The sequence below is a fragment of the Ictidomys tridecemlineatus genome, chromosome 3, assembly GCF_052094955.1.
Source record: "Ictidomys tridecemlineatus isolate mIctTri1 chromosome 3, mIctTri1.hap1, whole genome shotgun sequence".
NCBI lineage: Eukaryota > Metazoa > Chordata > Mammalia > Rodentia > Sciuridae > Ictidomys > Ictidomys tridecemlineatus.
The window spans coordinates 96,799,235-96,817,244 of NC_135479.1; the positions used below are offsets into that span (position 1 = coordinate 96,799,235).

General features: G+C 39.0%; 1 protein-coding gene and 1 long non-coding RNA gene across 9 annotated transcripts in view; one reads left to right on the plus strand and one right to left on the minus strand.

Moving 5' to 3' along the window:
- The window catches only part of LOC144376289 (uncharacterized), a 109,830-nt gene that overhangs the window by 58,827 nt on the left and 32,993 nt on the right, over window positions 1-18,010 (plus strand). The window lies entirely within an intron of this gene.
- Lekr1 (leucine, glutamate and lysine rich 1) overlaps window positions 1-18,010 on the minus strand; it is a 161,368-nt gene that overhangs the window by 14,252 nt on the left and 129,106 nt on the right. For 6 of the 8 annotated variants that reach the window (XM_040269951.2, XM_078043518.1, XM_078043517.1 and 3 more), the window contains 2 exons: window positions 14,261-14,425; window positions 10,827-11,126 (listed from right to left, as the gene is read on the minus strand). In XM_040269951.2, the coding sequence (XP_040125885.2) occupies window positions 10,827-11,126; window positions 14,261-14,425 (465 nt within the window). The remainder of the gene's footprint in view (window positions 1-10,826; window positions 11,127-14,260; window positions 14,426-18,010) is intronic. The other 2 variants (XM_040269953.2, XM_078043516.1) reach the window with 2 other exon arrangements.

Consider the following 18,010-nt stretch of genomic DNA (forward strand, 5'->3'; position numbering starts at 1 on the left):
CTTAATTTAAAATAATTATCAAAAGGTTCATTAGTATCTCACCCAAAGTCATGTAAGTGGAGCCTTATTTCAAGCCCCTACCCTCAACTTACCTACGGAGCAAATATTTAACCTGTTTGCCACTGAGGAAAAATACACAGCAGCCTCATCCTCAAAAGTAATGGCAGATAATGTTTCATAATTTTCTACATCCAACCTGCCTGATTACCAATTGGAGAAAAAAGGGGTTAAGCCAGCCTCAGCAATTTAGCGAGGCACTAAGCAACTCAGTGAAACCCTGTCTCTAATAAAATACAAAATAGGGCTAGGGAGTGTCCCTGGGTTTAATCCCTGGTACCCGCCCCCGCCCCCCCCCCAAAAAAAAACACACACCAAAATTAAAAAGCCCTAGGCAGCAATTTCCCTGGCAAGACTGTGCCGAAGATTGTATGGGAATGTAAACAGCAAACTAAGTAGAGATTGATTTGGGACTGAAGAACAAAAAGTATCCCTTTAACTTTTCCCTGGCTGCACAGAAAAAAACGATTTTAGGGCTCCTCTCTCTCTCTTCCTCTCTCCCCTCTCTTTCTCACTCTCTCAGGCTACTTTACTAAAATAATTAATGGTGATATCAATCCTCCCCAACAAGAACTTTTTAAAAAATTCTATATTTTTTTACCTCATGAGTTTGATCCTACATGTGAGGTTAATGTGTTTTTTTTAAATCAAATATTTTATCCAACTTATAAGTTTTTTTTTTTTTTTTTACACTCTGCTTTGTTCAGAGCCAATTTGCAAGGGTTAGCTTGCAATCTAATAGGTTTTACAAAGCTATAAGGCCTTTGCTTGTTTGTTCCATGTTTGTCCCGTCTGTGTGTGTGTATTTGCATATTGGAAACTGTCATATAGATGAATGAGCTCACAAGTTAAAATTTAACAAATGGATACAAATACCTTTGGTTTCTGTGGTTTAAAAGGTTCAGTTGATATTAGGTATACAAATGAGTATGTAAATGTGTAAATCCATTATTTTTAGGATTTTTCTTCAACAAGGAAGAGGTGAATGTTGTTCAACACACCTGTCTGATACCTTGATTTTATAATCAATAAGTAAATTAGATTTGACATATATGGGATTAATCTTCATAAATGTGTGTTAGAAGCAGCTAATTTGCAAAGTTAAAATGTTAACTGTTAAATATAACATCAAATATTCTTAACTTCTTGAATTCCATGGGGTGATAAATGTGAACATTGTATTTTCATGATTTGTAAGCAAAGAGATGTGATTCTATGTACAAGAGGTCTAAAAGTTTCAACTGTGTTTCAATTAGAGTGCTGTAAATGACATATAGTATAATATAAATATAAATTCAGAAATTTCATAAGGGTCCTTTCAGATTGTGAGCAAAAAGAAGGGTCAACAGATATGAAAGATAAATTAGAAGGTTCTAGATATGGAAATATATTTAGTAGAAGGAAAAAGAAAATGTTTCCGGATAAGAAAGTCTTTGTGTGATGAAATAAACAACATGAAGGTCTAAGTAAGTGATAAGAAGGTTTGTGTAAGTAAAGGGCAAATTTCATCAAGCTTATGTAAAACTAAGTTGGAGGTATGGGTTGGCCATGGTTAATGCAAAAACATTCACTTTTAATAATGAAGAGATTTGGGGCAGTTTAGCTGAAGGAGTTTCTTCCCTTAACCCTGTTAAGTACTTTTACATACACATACCTGGGTTCCTACCTATAACAATACTGTTAATAAAACAATCAGTTAAAGCTATTTAAGGTTTTTCCCTAAGGTCAAATACTAATGTACTGATATAAAACCAAGGTTTTAATCTATATGTTAAACTGACAAGAATTTCTCAAAACATTAATTTACTCTTAATATGTATTAAGTTTTATTCTTTGAAGCAAGTGGTCTTAAAGGAATTAAGATCTATTTGACACAGGTTACACAGCAACAACCATTATTTTCAAGTATTACACTACATTACAGAACCTAAATTTTCCTCTAAAAGCTAAACTTAGTTAATATAAAAATGTCATTATAGCATACTAAATATGTTCATGTCTTCCAGATATACCAGTCTTTAAAACAAAAGGTTTCTTTTTTTCTTTTTTTAAAAGAGAGAGTGAGAGAGAGGGGGGGACAGAGAGAGAGAGAGAGAATTTTAACATTTATTTATTTTTTCTTAGTTCTTGGCAGACACAACATCTTCATTTGTATATGGTGCTGAGGAGCGAACCCCAGGCCGCACACACACTAGGCGAGCGCGCTACCGCCCAGCCCAAAAACAAAAGGTTTCAAAGAATATTTTTATCAAGCTGGTGTTCTCCAAACTAAAGTTGTCTGTAGTGGTAATTTTAGATTAATAAGAATAGTAAATTTTATTGGGGATTTATTTATATCATTTAATGTTCTGTAACTGGACCTGAACCTTATATTACTTTTTGCACTGGGGTAAAATTGTAAATGTATTTCTAACAGATAAAGGGAGCCTGAACTATTTAAAGGTTAATTTTGTGAAACATGAAAGCATTTTGCCACTTTCCCACATAAAAGGAAAGTTAAAAGCTCTTTGGCTTTCTTTGATACATGTTTTAAATGTAATGTTATATTGTGTTAACTAACATTCGTATAGTCTCAGGAAATAATATATGCAAACTTTGTAAAATGGCACTTAAGAAAAAGGCAAAGATTAGCTTCAGAACTAGAACACTTTACCTAAGGTTTGCCAAGAGCACCTCCTTACCTGAGATAAGGCTCTATCTCCCACCTTACTGCATGTTACAATGCCTCCAAAATAGGCTGGACTTCAGCTCCATTTAAAGTTGTGTTCAAAAGAGTGATGTTTGTTGTAAAGATTACTGTGACCTCAAACAGGGATACAATGTATAACTCAGATAAAATTCAAGATAGTATTACACAAACTAAATATGTTTTTACTCTTGTTAATTTCATTTTATATTTTCCTTGTGAAGTTGTAACTGTTGTCTGTTAATGTTTTGCAGAGGTGCTGCTTCAAGAGCACACAATCTGGGTTAATTTGAGGTAATAAGCCATTACCTTTTACAGAATAGACAAGATATAAGGCTAACTTCTAGTACTAATACAGACTCCAATTAATAGAAGAGGTAAATGACTGTAAGGTTATGGACATTGAAGTTAAAGCCCAGTACTCTTACTTTAAGATTGGTGAGACTGGCTTGCTGGATGTTTAAGACCACGGCTGAAAGACCAAGGCTAAAACAAAAGGGCCAAGAAAATTAATATTTGGCTCCTGCCCTGTGAGTCAGCCTGAACCCAGGGAACGAGAGAACTTCTCCAAGGAATTTTGCAACTCTGGGCCACATGATCTCCCCATCAGGAGAACAGAAAGCCAATCAGTGCAGTGGAGAACAGAAAGCCAATCAGTGCACCTGCTGCAAAGAGGAGGGTCCCTGGAGAAGGGAGACACCCCTGATGCTTCCAAGGGAAGCCATTTCATCAAGGAGACCCTACCTAGCAGATGGCACTAAAAGAGCTAAGAAGCTGCTCTCAAGTTCCCTAAGAGTGACCCCTGGGGAAACTCAGCTGATTCTTAACAGCAGATAGGAACAAGGTCAATTTGACCAGCTTGATCTTGAACACCTAGCAAAAAGTTATAACCAAAATGCAGCCATAGACAAGAGTTCTTTTGATGGAACTTAAGACCTACACCTATGTCAGTTCCACAATTCTGATGCTTCCCAAGTTCTGAGTTTTTTCCGTTTGTGGGGCTCATATTTATCCCTGTCTACCAAAATTAGACTGGCCTCTTTACCTTAATCTTCTTACTCCTCAAACTGACATTTTATCTCACAACCAAATCCTAACCATTCCAATAACAGCACACACCAGACACAGGAAAGCCCCCAAATTATTCCCCTATTCATAGGGCTAAAAACGTCCACTGGGATTAATACAAGAGCAGCAGGATTAGGAACCTCCATTCACTATTAAAATAGTCAGCATAGGTTATTGCAGATATCCAACAGGTCATCAATTCAGTAAAGACTTTACAAACTCAGTTGGACTCCCTGGCATCTGTTGCCCCACAAAACCCGTCAGGGAAGACTAGTAAGAGACAAGGTTAAATGTATCCAGGACCACCTGGAATATGGTGGAGGTTTTCCAATCTGAAATGCTGATTTTCAATATAGTAAGTTTAACAATGTTACCCATCTTAATATTTCCTTTCATAAGGAGTTCTATCTCACAGCATGTGTATTAAATCCCTTTGTTTACTGTTTGGACCTATTCAAGTATAATATAATGCCTCACAAAACATATATTATGCTAAATGTGAGAAGTGAGTGCTAAAACAATGTGTCAATCAGAGTATATGGCAGAGTCCAGGACAAACTGCTATGATTCCCAAAAAGGTCAGTAGTCACATGGCTCCCTGTAAAAGTGCTAAATGTTTTTATCTGATGGCTAATAGCTGGTATTGTTATCTTGGCTGGGATAATTGCCTCTGCATCTACTGCAGCAGTGGTACTGTACCAGCAGACACAGAAAACTCATTTTATTCAACAATTTCAAAGAATTTTACTGAGACCTGGTGATATGTGCTTAATAGAAGGAAAAAGAAAATATTCAGGCACATATCAATCAGGGACTTGATCCTTTTCATAACGCATCTTTGGATGTGTTAAAATTACAATCCCAAGTTTTGGCCATGGTTAACGCAAAAACACCCACTTTTAATGATGAAGAGATTTGGGGGCAGTTTAGCTGAAGGAATTTCTTCCCTTAACTATTTTAAGTACTTTTACACACACATATCTGGGTTCCTAGCTATAACAATACTGTTAATTGTATCCCTGTTCTTGTTTTATATAATTTGTCAAGCAGGGTGGAACCGATTAAATCATGAGGAGAATATGGTTCCAAGGTTAATCATGCTTGCAATGCTCCAAAGGAATTGGACCCCTGAAATCATGGGAAGAACACCCTAAATATGAGTGGGCCTTAATTAAGAATAATAGAGTCCTCAGCTATGTCACATGCCAAAATCACTTTACTAGCACTAACAAATTAGTCTTCACCTTTCACATTACATTATTCTCCTATCACTAGTAAGCTAATTAGTCTTCATTTTATATATTACAATTGTTTCCCTAACCTAGAAAACCAGTTAATCTTCACGTATTGTATAATATATTTGTTCTCCCTAGTTTTAGTTTTACAGTTTCTTAATAAAATCATCAGCTCAGCCACAACTGCCAGGAGACGTCTCTCCTCCCGCTACCCACTGTCTGATCTTCTGGAGCTTCATAAAGAGAATTGACATGGTTTGTGATGGCCTCAGAACTTCCCCCACACCTCCCCCTCTGCATGTCCCCCATGTTCACTTAAAGGACTGTGAAAGGAAAGCCCCTGTATGTTATCCCTTCTCAGCAAGAAGCAGCTAGAGACCTTGCCATTCTGGTTTATGTATCTCTGTCAGAGTTTGGAATGTTGGATATGGAAAATGACAAACTCCAAAATAGTGTGGCTCAGGCAGAGGGAGTGAGGAAAAAGGCAGCACACTGACAACACTGATCCTGTCCCAAGACATTCTTTTTCCAGTGACGAGACAAACCCTGGGGAGGGCATATCCACTAAAGCCTAGACTGGTAGTCTCTGGGAAGAAGCCCAAGCATTGATTTTTCCCAAAATAAGTCCTTTCCCAGTGACAGTGCAATGAGACCCTGGAGGGAAAGAGATAAATACTGAACACTGATCCTAGACCCTCCATCTGGTCCACTGACTGCTGACCCCAGATCTTCCATTAGACACACTCTGTCAATGATTAAGTTACCTCTCAGTATAACCTATATAAACACAAACTGCCTTTTGGCCAGTGGCTCATTTTCCACAAGGAAAGTGGGTCCATCAGAGGTGTGACTCCATTCCTGAATAAAAGCTGTGCTGATCCATGAAGTTTGTGTGTGGCCCATCCTTTAGTTCTAACAAATAAGATTAGATAAGGTCTTTAGGGTAAAGCCCTTGTGATTGAATCCTGGTGGCTTTATATGAAGAGGAAGAGCGAGCAGAACACATATACATACATGCACACACATACACACACGTGTGCAATCCCACACATGTTCTCTGTTTCTTCCCATGTGAAGTCCTGTGCTATCTCAGGACTCTGCCAGAAAAAATGCCATCAATAGATATGACATTTTGCCCTTAAGCAACCAGATCATGAGCCAAAATATACTTTTTTTTTTAATGATTTACCCAGTTTGTGGTGTTGTGTTATAACACCACATTATATCTTTTTCCTGAAGCACTCTTCTGACCCATGTGTGGTTTTGTATTTGTTACTTCTAAGTTCTTCTTCATTTTTTCCCCCTTATTTGTTCATTTCTGGTTTCTGTCCTTCATAGTAGATATATTTCTCAAACACTTGGAGATCTTTAGCTGTTTATGCTGAAAATTGGGTTCCCAGATGTTACTTGGAGCTCCATGTGCATGGATAGGGCTTACTGGCTGGTACACCCGAGAGTAGGTAGATTGCACATGGACCTGGACACTTCATGAGCCCCTCATGGTCAGAATACACAGATATCTTCTTTTGAGGCAGCTCATTTCCCTGGAGAGGGCTCTTCCAACTTCTTGCCTATTGATGAATAAACCTGCTGGCCAGTGTTCTGGGAGTTGAGTGTGTGGTGGGAATGGGAGCTCTCCCAGTTAACAAGCAGATTCTCTCTGGCTCCTGTTTCACCCCATACTCTGCTGTCTTGTATGCTCAGATCCAGTGCTTCTCCCATCCAATTTTACTAGAGAATGAACCTCTAGTATTCTGCAGGCTGCATGGAGACTGGGGAAGCCACCTCAAGATCTACTTGCTCCCTTTACAATCTTGCAAGCTCTCCTGCTTTCAGCTTCTCTCTTCTGTCCCTCTTTCAGAGGTATCTGGTGTCTCCAATTCCTGAGCCTCCAGTGTTATCACTTACTTAGGTCTGCTCCATTGGATCCCCTGGTCTTATCACCATAGACATTAGGGTCTCAATGGTCTACAGACTCCTAAGTCAATGGTCTGTAGCCATCTCTTAGCCATTTGCTTTCCATTTTCCAAAATTTTGTCAACATCTTTTTTTTTTCCTTTTTTTTTTTTTTACCTCTGATTGAATCCAGAGAACTTTACCACTGAGCTGCATCCCTAGCCCTTTTCGTTTTTTATTTTAAGACAGGGTCTCATTAAGTTGGTGAGGCTGGCCTCGGATTCTCAATCTCCCTGCTGCAGCTTCCAGAGTTGCTGTGACCACAGGTGTGTGCCCCCAGGTCCAGCGGCATCTTTTCCACCTGGCATCTACTCCTCTTTTTCTCTTCGCCCTTGTGGATTAATCACTTTTTATTATTTCCCCCCATTTCTGTGGCAGCAAAATGGAAGTAGAGATTCAATTCTCCATGTTTAACCAAGAGGATTATTTTCTGAATATCTTTCATCATGGATGGGCTATAGGAATTGCAGAATTTAAAATTCCTGCTTCTTTCTGTGCCTTATCTACAGTCTTAAAACAACAAAAATGTTGAGCCCTCTGCACTGGTTTTCCTTTGGTTCTCTTATGTGAGTTTTTTAGATTTTTTTTTCTTAATTTGCCATGTTCTTTCCCTGGCTCACAATAAGGCCATAACCATGAGACCATATTCTCTTGATAAAATTTACATGGAACTAGAATGAAGGCAGACTGACCCCTGGAAGCGTGTGCCCATGTTTAACTTTCAATCTGATTTCTTTGATGACAACTTGCTATTCTTTAAAATATTGACTTTCTCTTCTCAACTTCCTTTTCTTTTTTGTTTTTGAAGTTCCAAAGTTTTAATGTATGTGTCTATTCCCCAGCAAGAATTTTGAGGAGCTCTTGTTCACAGTTACATTTCCAGTACAGTTTTACTTTCCATTTTCTCTCTGCTTATGGCCTGTACCCTTTCTCTTGCTATACCCTATGCTGCTATTGTGGCTTCAATAATCCCTGCTCTACTTAGGGAGGCTTGTCTTGCCCTTCAGAGGCTAGCCTGGAGAACTTGTCTTCATACAATTAAAAGCAAAGTCTGCCCCTTCTTTGGCCACTTGGAAGAGAATAGAACTTTCTTCCTTTTATTCGAGTCTCCTATTAGACCATTAATTCTTCATTCTAATGGGAATTTATTCTTCACTTAAATGCAGCTTCATTTATCTAGAATCCAAGAAATTTAAGTGTCTGGAATGTATGATCAAAAAAGAAAATAGTACTTTTCACTTTAATGCTTCTATTCACAGCTTCTATGCTTTCTGGCTCATAAATCCTGTTACTTTTATTGGCCCATTCCCTATTTTCATAAGCATATTCTGGATTTTGGTATGCTTAGCTAGAGAATAGCCTTATTTATTTACACTTCAGTTTTAATTATTTACCTTAGGGGTGACACTTTGGTAGCTTCCAATGGAAGATTTAGTCTACCCTCTCCTCCCATAGCTGCCCCATGCTCATCTTTAATTAGCTTTCTTTATTCTAGGGACGATACTTTTCTCCCCTCTAGTGATGATCAATGACCATTTATATACCAACTCACTATGTTCTTTTAACAGTCAGTATGTATTTTAAATGAAACCTCATTTCCAAGTGGCTTTCTTTTGTAACTAAAGAGCAAGACAGGTCCAGATGTAGCTTCTTTTGTGTGATAGCAAAATCTCTTTGTTTTCAATCTGATTTCTTTTGCTAAAATCACTACCAGAGGGCCTTTGGTTGGAAGCCATTAAAATGGCCCCAGTGGTTTCTGCAGTCTTGATGGTCAAATTTGTGCGCTTGCTTCACCTTGAGTGTGGGCTGGGCTCATTGCCTCATAGTGGGGGCAGTGGGATAGCACTTTGGAGACTTGGTCATACAAGGACTGCGGCTCTTGTCTTGGCACCCTTCTCTCCTCTGCCTCCTCACCCCAAGGGAGCCAGTACTGGTCTAAGGAGCCACCTGTGGCAAGGGCTTACGGGGGCTTCTGGCCAACAGCTAGAAGGTCAATAGCTTGTGAGGAAGAAAATCCTGTGCATAATCATCCAAGTGGGCTGGAGGCCATGGCTCTGCCCACCCACTACCACCCTAGCTGGAGGCCAGGCCTCCCCCAGCTAGGTCTTCAGGTAAGACTGCTCACCTCTGGGTTCACTAATACCATGTGGTCTGGTGAGACCCTCAGAAATGATAATTTTATAGTTTGAAACTGCTGAATTGGAGATAATTTGTCACATAGCAATACATAATAAATACAGGCTCTTAAGGCAAATTACCTAGCTTTTCGCCTGTTTTTCATAGCTAAATTTGTTTAGATCGTTCTCTCCTCTAGAGAGAATTTAATTACTCGTGAAAGTTTTTCTTTAAATTCTTTGAAGGCCGGAAATGCAGACATCAGTTTTATTACGAATTATGTCACTAGTGCTCACTTAGCATGATGCCTTGCACCCAGAGGAAAATTCATATTTTCTGAATTTGACACTTTCATCTCTTTCTACCTGTCCTGATTAAGTTACTCCTCCTTCCTGTATCACAGTTTCTCTTGGGACTCAGACCCCTAACTCATTGCCTCTACTTCTCGCTCCTCTGACCTGCTGCCTGGCCTCTGGAACTGCCACACTGCTGTCTGGCAAGTCAGTTCCCTGGTGGCACTCAGTCCACTCTGCTGTCCTCCTCTCCTCCCTGGCTTGGGAGAGGCTCTCTTGCTAGGGAGGTGAGACAATCCCCTGATCCCCTCACCATCCAGAGGAGTAAGAGCATGCAAATTGGTTTTGGTTTGTTTTTCCATTTAAAAGTAGTAAGTAGGTAGATGGTTAAGGCCAGGAGATAGCATGTGGCCACCTTGAAATTTAGAAGCAGATTGACTAGAACTTAGGTTTCCTGAAAGAAGAAACATCATACCAAGAGATTCAACTTTGAATCTGGGCTCCACCAAATTTAATGACCTTGAGGGAATTATTCAAGCTTTTCAATCAGTTCCCCATCCAGAACAGGTAAGTAATTTCTATTTTATAAAGTCATCTTGGGCATTATTCTTGAACCTGTATTTTGTCCATTCCATATTTTAGCTTATATTTCTTTGGGATAGGTTTACTTTGTAGTTACAATGATGTCATAAACTTTCTATTTTAGTTGATAACTTAAATATAGCAAGACTATGGCATGTTTGTTGTTAATAATTGATATTACTATTCCTTTATTACTTTTATTCCTTAATTAAGGAAAAACCAGCAAAAATATTATTTCTCACTGACATTCAGAATTTACCTCCATTTGTCTTTATTTGCTCTACTGTCGTAAGTGGGATCAAATATTATAATGTAACAGATGTTGGTGATTAGAGAACAAATTAGTTGTTCCCCTATTTCTAAGCTGCTTATCAGTTTAGAAATAAGACTTTGGTAGAAAAAAGTTTTCCAAGCTGTCTAAATAAAAACATGGCTGAAATGATTAAGCATATGTAAGGAAGAAGACTAAAGCATGTAAATTACCTTATGAGTTTAGGTTGACAGAAATGTAAAACACTAAAGTAAATTTATATTTATATTATTCAATATCTTTTTAACTTAAGCAATGAGTCAATGTTAAAACAAATAAGACATAAATACATAAAGATTCCTAGGCTTAGAGATTTTAGTCATTTGCAACACTGAACTGGGCATTGAAGGAACTTCAGAGATTATATAGTTCCGTGTATTCATCTTACACCAAAGGAAGCCAGGCCCAGAGGTTAAGTGACTGCTCTGTTAAGGACAGAGCCAGACACTTGCCATGACATCAAGCGCTACCCTTTGTGTTCATGTGTTACGCTAATTGCAAAGGTACCAGGATCTGCATCCTACCTCTTCCTGGGACCGGCTAAGTTGTTGTATCAGTTGTGTTTGTGCCAGCAATACTCTTTCCAGTTCATCTGACTTGTGTTTCATTTCCTTCCTCAAGTCTTCTGAAACTGAATGATTACTGTCAATTTCCTTCTTCAAACGAGATTCAAATTCTGCAACCAAATTTTTTAGGTTTTCAATTTCTTTTTTCTTTGACTCAGATTCTTCTGTGTATTGGATGTGGGATTTGTGGAGTTTTTCTTTAAGAGTGGTCACTTCCAGCCTTAGGTCTCTAGTAGCGCCTGCGATTAAGTCAGATATCTGTAAGATAAACATCATATTAGTTTGTAGGCAATAGTTTCTAGATAACTACAGAGATCCAAGTTTTTAAGAGGATTACTCTAGTATGTTCTTCTAACTAGAGGAAAACAAACCCCATGACATCCACTGGCCTTCAATATTTTCTTTTAAAAGTTCTTCAAGTTGATGAATGGATAAAAAATGTGGCATTTATACACAATGGAATATTACTCAGCAATAAAAGAGAATTTGCATTTGCAGGTAAATGGATGGAGTTAGAGAAGATAATGAATGCTAAGTGAAGTTAGCCAATCCCCAAAAACCAAATGCCAAATGTTTTCTCTGATATAAGGAGTCTGATTCCTAGTGGGGTAGGGAAGGGGAGCATGGGTGGAACAAATGAACTCTATATAGAGCAGAGGGGTAGGAAGGGAAGGAGGGAGTCATGGGGTTAGAAATGATGGTGGAATGTGATGGTCATCATTATCCAAAGTACATGTATGAAGACATGAATTGGTGTGAATATACTTTGTATATAACCAGAGATATGAAAATCTGTGCTCTATGTATGTCATATGAGTTGTAATGCATTCTGTTGTCATATATAAATTAAAAAAATAATAATAAAGTTAGTGTGATTCATTTTTCCACCTAAAATGGTATCACATTGATCAGTTGGGTAGCCTTGGAAATACATAATATTTGTGACTACATTGAGCTGCCAAGGATAGCTCAGGTCCTGACAAAGTAGATTAAGGGCCTGGCTGGACCTAGCTAGGTTGGCTGGAGGACCTCAAAATGCCTGATATTTGGAGATGCAGGAAGCGGGGCACCACAGTTACACTCTACTAATATACAATTAAGTTTCCCTTGACATAATTTTTCTTTTCTTCCTTTCTGTCTGTCTTTACCTTTTAGAGCAACACTGCCCAACAAAACTTCTGATGGAAATATTCTGTATTATCCAATATGGAGGCCACTAGCCACTTATTTATTTATTTATTTATTTTAGTATAGGGGATTGAACCCAGGGGAACTCAACCACTGAGCCACATCCCCCTAGTCCTTTTTATATTATTTTGAGGCGGGGTCTGGCTGAGTTGCTTAGGGCCTTGCTAAGCTGCTAAAGCTGGCTTTGAACTTACAATCTTCCAGCTTCAGCCTCCTGAGCTGCTGGGATTATAGGCATACACCACTTGCCTGGCCACATATGGTTTTTGAAGTGCTGGTAAATGTTTAAAATTGACTCCCCACACACAAAAAGTCAAATATGAATCTAATTGGCATGGTGTGAATACTCTCAACATAGCTACCACTGTAATACCATTGATAGGACTGAGCTGGAAGGGGATGACCAGGATAGGCTCTTGAAAGCCAGTATAGGCTACTGAGCCCTTTCAATGTGACTGATGTAACTGAGAACTGAATATTAAATTTTATTTAATTTTAACTAATTTAATTGAATTATTAGTAGCCACATATGACCACCATAATGGACAGTGAAATTCTAGAGAATATCCAGATACTGTGAAAAAGTACTGCTTCTTGAGGCTTCTAGATGAATATGAGACAATAACCTGGGGAAGCTTTTCCTTGTAGCATGAAATCTTTAGAAGGGAAAAGACTGTTTTCTTTCTCCTTAAAAAAAAAAAAAAACTAAACAAAGAACAAAAAAACAAGGAAGAACAGAGATACTTCTGATGAAACATATCCTTATTACTTCTGCTACAGATATTGTCGTATTATAAATATTAGCAAAACAAGAAACTAGCCCACAAAGAGTCTGGAAGGCATTTATAGACCAAAGTTCCAAGGGCTTTGTGAGCTATTACTTAAAAGAGTTATGTATCCAAATTTGTTTCAAATGTTAAATTTACCTAAGGAGTAATTCTTGAGAGAAATCTATTCACCACAATTGGTCATTTTATAAATTAATATTCTATTTTTTGCAGTTAGTCCAGTAGGAAAGAGGGTCACTGTAGGTCTGAACAGTGGATTTCTTCACCCAGAGGAGAGGTGACCTTGAGACTGAGCAGGATAGGAGGTTCACCTGGCCATATGTTTTGATTTTTTTTTAAAAGACAGTTAACATTTAAAAATCTGGAGACTTCACTTACAAAAATTTGGACTTATGACTTCTTGTGAGAAACCAAACCATCTGGCAAGTTTAGGCCTGCTTTCCAGTGTTCCTCTGCCCATGGGATCCTGAACAGCTGAGTCCTGCAACTGAAGTTGCAAGGTGAGGGGAGGATGGTCAGGGGAACTCAGCGTGGCCCTTGGCACAAGGGGTGGGAGACCAGAATTGAGGTGAGCCGAGGCTCCAAGCTGGGGGCACATGCTCCACTATCTCCATAGGATTTTACTTACGAAATCTCAAAGATAAATCATCAAGAATTTCAAGGTAGCATATGCAGAACATTAAATCCATAGCACAAAGCATTTCTGAGTGTGGGGTCCTGTGCTACACAGTCACACACTCACACAGCCGGACCAACCTGTAGTTCAGAGTGGACCACTGAACAACAGCTCCTTGGTTGCTCCTTCACACCCACGCAGAGACGTCAGGCTCATTTGATGCTTCATCAGTGTGGACTCTAATGAGTTAATCAAAATATTTTTTCCCCACTGGGCCTTGATTAACACACACACACACACACACACACACACACACACCCTATACTTAGGTCCTATAAAAATGAAAATCTTAACAAAACCTTAAGTTTAGGGCACACTGTTTAAGAAATTAGAAAGGTGTGTTATGTTTTGAAAACATTTTCTTTCAACAATGTTTGGAACTGGAAATTTCTACATTTAAAAAGGATATATTTTAGTTGAGAAATTTTTAGTTACATAAAACACTTCAATTTTGATGATGGATACTGAGCTGTTTGGAATATCCAGCCAGGCTAATTATTAGTCATAAAGTGTATGCTGTTTTAAAGGTAAGTTTATCTTAGTAGGAAATCCCACGCATCTGGATTATATGCTTACACAACTTATTTAGTTATCCACCTGGAGAAGAGCCAGACTATTTTACCTGTGTGGCTACAGCCAAGCACAGTAGCCACAGGACAGCCATGGGAGTTAAGAATACTGCAGTGTCCCTAGGTGGAAGTACTGGCCCCTTAAATAGTGATGAAGTAACAATCGCTGACCTTCATTTGTAGTTCTTTCTGTTCCTTCTTATACTTTTGGATTATTTCTTGGTGTTTTTCTTTTTCAATATCAAGTTCCAATTTTGCTTCTTCTTTAAAGAGAAGAGCCTTCTCCTCGAATTCAGCTAAGTGTCGGGCTCTTTCCTTGGCAAGTTCAGTCTCAATCTAGAAAATAGTGTTAACCCATATATAAAACCACTTTATATAGAAATAGGTACATTAAACTTATTTTCAGACTTGATTTTTTTAAAAAAAATTCTAGCATCAAGTTTTAATTAAACCATTTAAAAATTTTAGGTACTTAAAATTCAAACTTAGAATCTGGGCCAGAAAAAATGATCTTGGGCCAAGTATTATAAGACCTGGAGAGACCTAAAATCTAAAATATTACTAGAGAAGTTAGCATTAGAGTCTTCAAAAATACTAAAAACTGAGTCATTTATATGTCATGACTAAAAGCTTAGTCATTTACACTGAAAATTCAGTCTTTGCCAGCAACCCATAAGTAAAAAAAAAAAAAATTTTTTTCTTGCGGTCCTTAGACTGAGATCAGCTGAAATTCACAGGGGCAGGTGTTGATTTTGCAAATGGCCTTTTCTTGATGGAGGTCACAGATTGTCATCCTGAGGTTATGAAGGCTAGAAGGGTGACTAAAGGAAAACACTACAGCTGACTCAGAATCACAGTGCCAATGGGGAGATTCAGAAATCCCTTGGTTCAGTCTCTGAAGCTTCTGTGAACTGCAGGGAGAATAAACAAGGACTTGGTTTTGCAATGGAATTGAGTTTGATCTTGGTTCTAAATCCTGGCCCTGCCACTGGCTAGCTTGTGATCTGAAACTGGAGCCAGAACTTGAAGGATCACAACTAGCTCTCTTGAGGGCGTTGGAGGATTAAACGAGTCAAAGCCTTTGTGTAAGCTCAGCCTGAGCAGGGACTCAGCCATCAGGGGAGATGACTTCCACTGCTGACTCTCTGGTCCCTGCTGTGGCATCTATTCCAGAGACTGGTCTGCTAAGTGCCTGTCATATCCAGAAGTGGCAACTCTCTCCAGCAGCAGGAGTTCCCACTTCGTACAGCATCAGGCACTAGGTAGTTTCCTAGTTCAGCCCACATCCTCCACGAGGTTTTGTTTGTTTGTTTGTTTTCAAAAACAAGGAGATCTTTTTTTGTAGAACTACAGTACAATTATAAAAAGCAGTAAAGTGAACATTGATATAATACTATTCAAATTGCATCAGTTGTCCCTCCTCAGTCCGGGATCTAATCCAAGAATTGCATTGCTGGGGGTGGGTCCCCATGTGAGCAACCATTCAGACCCTGTGGGGGAGACAATGTCTGCTGTACTTGGTTCTACTCTACTTTTAAATTTTATTTATTTATTTATTCTAATTTGTTATATAGGGCAGCAGAATGCATTTCAATTCATAATATACATATACATCACAATTTTTCATGTCTGGTTGTACACAAAGTAGAGTTCCACCATTCGTGTTTTCATACATGTACTTAGGATAATGATGTCCATCTCTTTCCACTGTCTTCCTACCACTGGTTTCAGCTCTGCCTACTAGAGCAAGAGAGAGGTCAAATCTGAGGGCTGGAGTCATCCATGCCTTGGAGTTTATCTGAGATGATCAGAGAAATCCTGCTAACAGGCTGGCTTGAGGCCTGCATGGTACTGTGCTGTGATTATGAACTCTAATTGGAGGTAAATGCCTGGTAAGTTGGGAGAACTGTGTGGTTCTGGCCTAATATCTCAAGGGAGGTTTGCCAAGAAACAAGGTTTGCTAAGAAAGTCCACAGGAAGCCCTTTAAATTAAATAAAATAAGACAGAAGACCATCCCCAGTTGGAAGGTCAGTTGGGGCTAGAACTGGGCATCATGTGCCCCAAATGCACAGGAATTGGTATGACAGTGATGTGAGGAGCTATTCTGGCTTTCTTAATAACTTTCTGGATTGTTTGGGTAAATGTCTACTGATGATCTGTTATAGGATTGTCCACATGGGCTGTTCTCAGACTGCTAAAGAAGAGGAAGGCCTGGGGGGCATTCAGAATCGATTCTGGTGTGAAGATCAGGGACTCATGTCCACTTGCCTCCTGTAGCCATTTAGACAGCTCACAGTGTCTCCAATATGCAGCATGGCCTTAGACAGAACACTTTCCCCCAAACCTGTTCCTCCCCAGGCCCTCTCAGTGTCAGGACACAGCACCACCATCCATTGGTTATTTAAATCGGTAACCATAGCGCAATCTCTCATATTTTCTCTCTCTCTGCCACACCTAACAAAAATGCCTTGACTCCCTTTCTTCTCACCTCTCCCTCCACTACCCTAATTTTGGCCACCATCAGTTCCTGACCAGCTTCCTTATTGCCATCCTGGCCTCTCTCCAATTGTGCTCTACATAGCAGTCCTTTTTACAAAATATAAATTAGATTTTTTTATTCCCTTTTAGTGGTTTCTCAGTGCCTTAGTATAAAATCTAAACTCCTTATATGACCTTTTATGGGGTCACCACAAGCCCACCTGACCTTTGTGTGAATTGACAAAGCACCACTTTCCTTAGATGGAAACAGTCTCATGCCAGTGCAGGACTTGGAAAGCAGAGCATGGGCTAGATTCCAGCTCCTGCTGCCCCTTTGGCCAGGGCTCTCGGACAGGGTACAGCTGTGTGGCAGCCCTGGGCAACTCCAGCTGGATTTATGCTCCTTCCCCCATTTGATCACTGTGCTTCAGCCACACTGGGATAGATAAATCAAGAGAGGAATGGAGGAAAAGTCAGAAGGCATAACTTCCCGAGTTAGAGATCACAAGATGTTTTGACACTATTTTTTTTTAAAGCAACATTGTTTGAGATGCTCAAGAAAAATGTATATCAAGGTACTAAAATATGAAGTGTTTTAAAAATAATCTCTTGTGTGGTTAATTGGTAGAGCCCAATAGTTATTTTAGTATGCTTGCAGAATACACTATCTTTCCAAATATGATGGATTGCTCAAAATAAGTGAGTGGGAATGTACATAAAGTAGGTGGAACAGGACGCCGTATAAATTAGATGACAGAAAAAACTTTGGAAGAACCTTTTAAAAAAGAAGTTCTTCAATTTTATTTAAGGAAAAGAGGTCCTTTGATGTGGAGAAAACAAAGGAAGCACTCAGGAAGAAGTGGGAAGGGCAAAGGTTTGAGTGGCAGAATGTTCTGTTATTGATCTGTGTACACCTTGCTCCTGAACAACTCCTTGAACTTTTGTGGGTTGAGAGAAAAGAACGGCGCATACGGATTGTGGGAAAGAAAAGGCACCGTGGGCAGAAGGGGAAAGAGTGATTGACTATTACTGACTTGGTTTTTAATTTGCACAACCTGAGAAGGAAAAGCAAAGCAATGAGCTTCCGATGGAATTTCCAGAACTACAGAGGATGACAAGAGTCACCTGAATGTGACAATCCCATGGCATGAGCCTGCTGGTCCCTTCATGAACAGTGAAGAGCTCACACAGTGGTTTGCTTGCAGAATACACCATGTATCATTAGGAGGTTGAATGAATGCCCAGCTGCGTGTTTGTATTTTATATAAACTGCTGGACTTATGTTTTATGCAAACACATGATGTTGACACTACACATATAATGCATAAGCTACTGTATACAGTAATTAATAGTAATTTTGATAATTGTGGGAAAATATTGACTTTTTAAAAAAACATAAATAATATGTGAGCTTAGGAGTCACACAAAGTAAAAATAAATGA